This window comes from Nothoprocta perdicaria, unplaced genomic scaffold, assembly GCF_003342845.1.
Source record: "Nothoprocta perdicaria isolate Ctin4 unplaced genomic scaffold, notPer1 scaffold_628, whole genome shotgun sequence".
Classification (NCBI taxonomy): domain Eukaryota; kingdom Metazoa; phylum Chordata; class Aves; order Tinamiformes; family Tinamidae; genus Nothoprocta; species Nothoprocta perdicaria.
The window spans coordinates 1-3019 of NW_020455897.1; the positions used below are offsets into that span (position 1 = coordinate 1).

General features: G+C 66.8%; 1 protein-coding gene across 1 annotated transcript; it reads left to right on the forward strand.

The window, feature by feature from the left end:
* The first annotated feature begins 584 nt into the window (after window positions 1–584).
* On the forward strand, window positions 585–2653 carry QTRT1 (queuine tRNA-ribosyltransferase catalytic subunit 1). The gene is made up of 5 exons (XM_026049909.1): window positions 585–725; window positions 1157–1232; window positions 1315–1424; window positions 1494–1578; window positions 2458–2653. The coding sequence occupies exons 1-5, from the start codon at window positions 589–591 to the stop codon at window positions 2608–2610; spliced, it is 561 nt and encodes a 186-aa protein (XP_025905694.1). The 5' UTR covers window positions 585–588; the 3' UTR covers window positions 2611–2653.
* The last annotated feature ends 366 nt before the right edge of the window (window positions 2654–3019 follow it).

Consider the following 3019-nt stretch of genomic DNA (forward strand, 5'->3'; position numbering starts at 1 on the left):
CCCGGAGCCTCCGCTCCCGCTGCCATTCCCACCTCCTTCCTGCTCCCCGGAGCCTCCATCCCCTGTGCCATTCCCACCTCCTTCGGAGCCTCCGCTCCCGCTGCCATTCCCACCTCCTTCCTGCTCTCCGCAGCCTCCGTCCCCTCTGCCATTCCCATCTCCTTCCTGCTTCCCAGAGTCTCTGTCCCCTCTGCCATTCCCACCTCCTTCCTGCTTCCTGGAGCCTCCTATTCCCTCTGCCATTCCCCACCTCCCTCCCTCTTCCCATCTCCTTCCTGCCTTATTTCCTCTTCCTGTTCCACATCTTAACCAGATTTCTCATGATCTTTCCACTCTGTCCCATTTTTTCTGTTCTCCRTCTCCCACTCCCTGTCCACCATTCCCTGCCTTTCTCCCATTCCTCATTTTCCTTCTCTTCCCCTTCATGCTCCCATTCCCCATCTCCCACTCTTTGTCGGACACTCCCCATCTTCCTCCCATTCCCATTTCGCTCCCGTTCTCCACCTTCCTCCCCTGCCCATCTCCCGCTCCCTGTCTTCCTCCCGCTCCCCGTTTCGCTCCCATTCCCATTCCCAATTCCCGGCAGAGATGACGCGCCGGGACGTGCCCGGCTTCGCCATCGGCGGCCTGAGCGGCGGCGAGGACAAGGGCCAGTTCTGGCGCACGGTGAAGCTCTGCACGGAGCGGCTGCCGCCGGACAAGCCGCGCTACCTCATGGGAGTCGGGTAGGAGCCGGAGCGGCTTCCCAAAGCTTCCCGCGACTTCCCACAGCTTCCCAGAGCACTCGGGATGCAGCAGGAGGGGAAAGCTGCGGGAAGCCCTGGAATACAGGGAGCTGCGGGATGCCCTGGGATACAGGGAGCTGTGGGATGTGCTGGGATGCAGGTTACTCTGGGACGCAGGGATGTGCTGGGATGTGGGATGCTGGCGAATGTCCTGGGATGCAGCAAACCGGAGTGAACCCTGGGATACAGGGAGCTGGGAGACAGGGAAATGAGGGAGCTGCGGGGAGCTGCGGGCTGCCCCGGGATGCGGGGAGCTGCGGGATGTGGGGAGCTGGGCGAGGCGGCTGGCTCATCCCTCCCGGCTCCACATCCCGCCCGGCTCGTCCCGCCTGGATCATCCCGCCTGGATCATCCCACCCGGCTCGTCCCAGCTACGACACCGACCTCGTGGTCTGCGTCGCCCTGGGCTGCGACATGTTCGACTGCGTCTTCCCCACGCGGACGGCGGTAAGCGGAGAGCCGGGATGCGCCGGCAYGCGCCGGGATGCGCCGGGATGCGCCGGGAATGCCGCTCTCCCGCTCCCCGCAGCGCTTCGGCTCGGCCCTGGTGCCCTGGGGCTCCCTGCAGCTCAAGAACAAGCAGTTTGCCAAGGATTTCCGCCCCATCGACGAGAACTGCGGCTGCCCCACGTGCCGGGGGTGCGTGGGGACCCCGGGGGGGGCACGGTGCGCCCGTGTCCCCCCGTCACCGTGCCCGTGCCCGCACAGGTACAGCCGCGCGTTCCTGCACGCGCTGCTGCGCAGCAACACGGCCGCCCTGCACCACCTCACCGTGCACAACGTGGCCTACCAGGTGTGCGCCGAGGGGACACCGCGACCGGGAGGGGACACCGCGACCGGGAGGGGACACCGCGACCGGGAGGGGACACCGCGATGGGGAGGGAACACCGCGACCGGGAGGGGACACCGCGACGGGGACAGGGGACACCGCGATGGGAGGGGACACCGGCATGGGGAGGGGACACCGCGATGGGGAGGGGACACTGCGATGGGGAGGGGACACTGTGATGGGAAGGGGACACCGCAATGGGAAGGGGACATCATGACGGGAATGGGACACCGTGACGGGAAGGGGACATGGCAACGGCAATGGGAAGGGGACACCGTGATGGGGAGGGGACACCGGGACRGGAAGGGGATATCATGACRGGAATGGGACACCGTGAYAGGAAGGGGTCATGGCAATGGGGATGGGAAGGGGACACCGCAATGGGAAGGGGACACCGTGATGGGGAGGGGAYACCGTGACAGGAAGGGGACACCATGATGGGAAAGGGACATGGCAACGGGGATGGGAAGGGGACACCGCAATGGGGAGGGGACACCAGGACGGGAAGGGGACATTGCAATGGGAATGGGACACCGGCACGGGAAGGGGACATCATGACGGGAATGGGACAATGCGATGAGAAGGGGACACCGCAATGGGGAGGGGACACCAGGATGGGAAGGGGCCACTGTGATGGGAAGGGGACACCACGAGGGGAAGGGGACACTGGGACAGGAAGGGGACACCACGAGGGGAAGGGGACACCACGACGGGAAGGGGACACTGGGACGGGAAGGGGACACCACGACGGGAAGGGGACACTGGGACGGGAAGGGGACACGGCAGTGGCGGGAGCGGGGACGCGCGGCGCCTGCAGCCGCCCGCCCTGGCGCCTCCCCGCAGCTCGGCCTCATGCGCTCCATGCGGGAGAGCATCCTGGCCGGCCGCTTCCCGGCCTTCGTCCGCGACTTCATGCGCGTCCGCTACGGATCGCGGCAGCGCTACCCGGCCTGGGCCGTGGAGGCGCTCGCTTCCGTGCACATCCCGCTTGACTGAGTCCCACCGGAGCCGGAACCGGGACCAGAACCGGAGCCAGGGCCGGAGCCTCGCCGGGCCCCTCCGCTGCTCTGATKCCTCCCACATTTTTGTACTTTCCCGTGTATTTTTGTACGGAATCCCCGGTGTTGGTGCCTTGTTCTGTTTCCAGCAGCGCCTCCTTAGGAGACATCCCGGCGTGGGGAGGGTCCGGGGGGGGTTCTGGCTCCGTCCAGCGGCACAGCCCCGGACGCCTGGGCCCGGCACTGTCTGCGGTGCTGATGGGGGCAGCGCAGGGAGCGGGACAGGCCTGGGATGTTCTGTGTCCCGGGATGTTCTGTGTCCCGGGATGCAGGAGGGGACCGGGAGGACGGGACAGGGACCCCTCGCGCTTTCCAGGAGGACCGGGGGGCTCGGACGCCCGGGCCCT

What these genes read in the sequence shown, in the direction of transcription:
- QTRT1 (XM_026049909.1), top strand. Translation starts at nt 589, where the DNA reads ATGACGCGCCGGGACGTGCCCGGCTTCGCCATCGGCGGCCTGAGCGGC. An exon ending in CGCTACCTCATGGGAGTCGG is followed by an intron (nt 726 to 1,156) that starts GTAGGAGCCGGA and finishes GGCTCGTCCCAG; the next exon opens with CTACGACACCGACCTCGTGG. An exon ending in TGCACAACGTGGCCTACCAG is followed by an intron (nt 1,579 to 2,457) that starts GTGTGCGCCGAG and finishes GCCTCCCCGCAG; the next exon opens with CTCGGCCTCATGCGCTCCAT.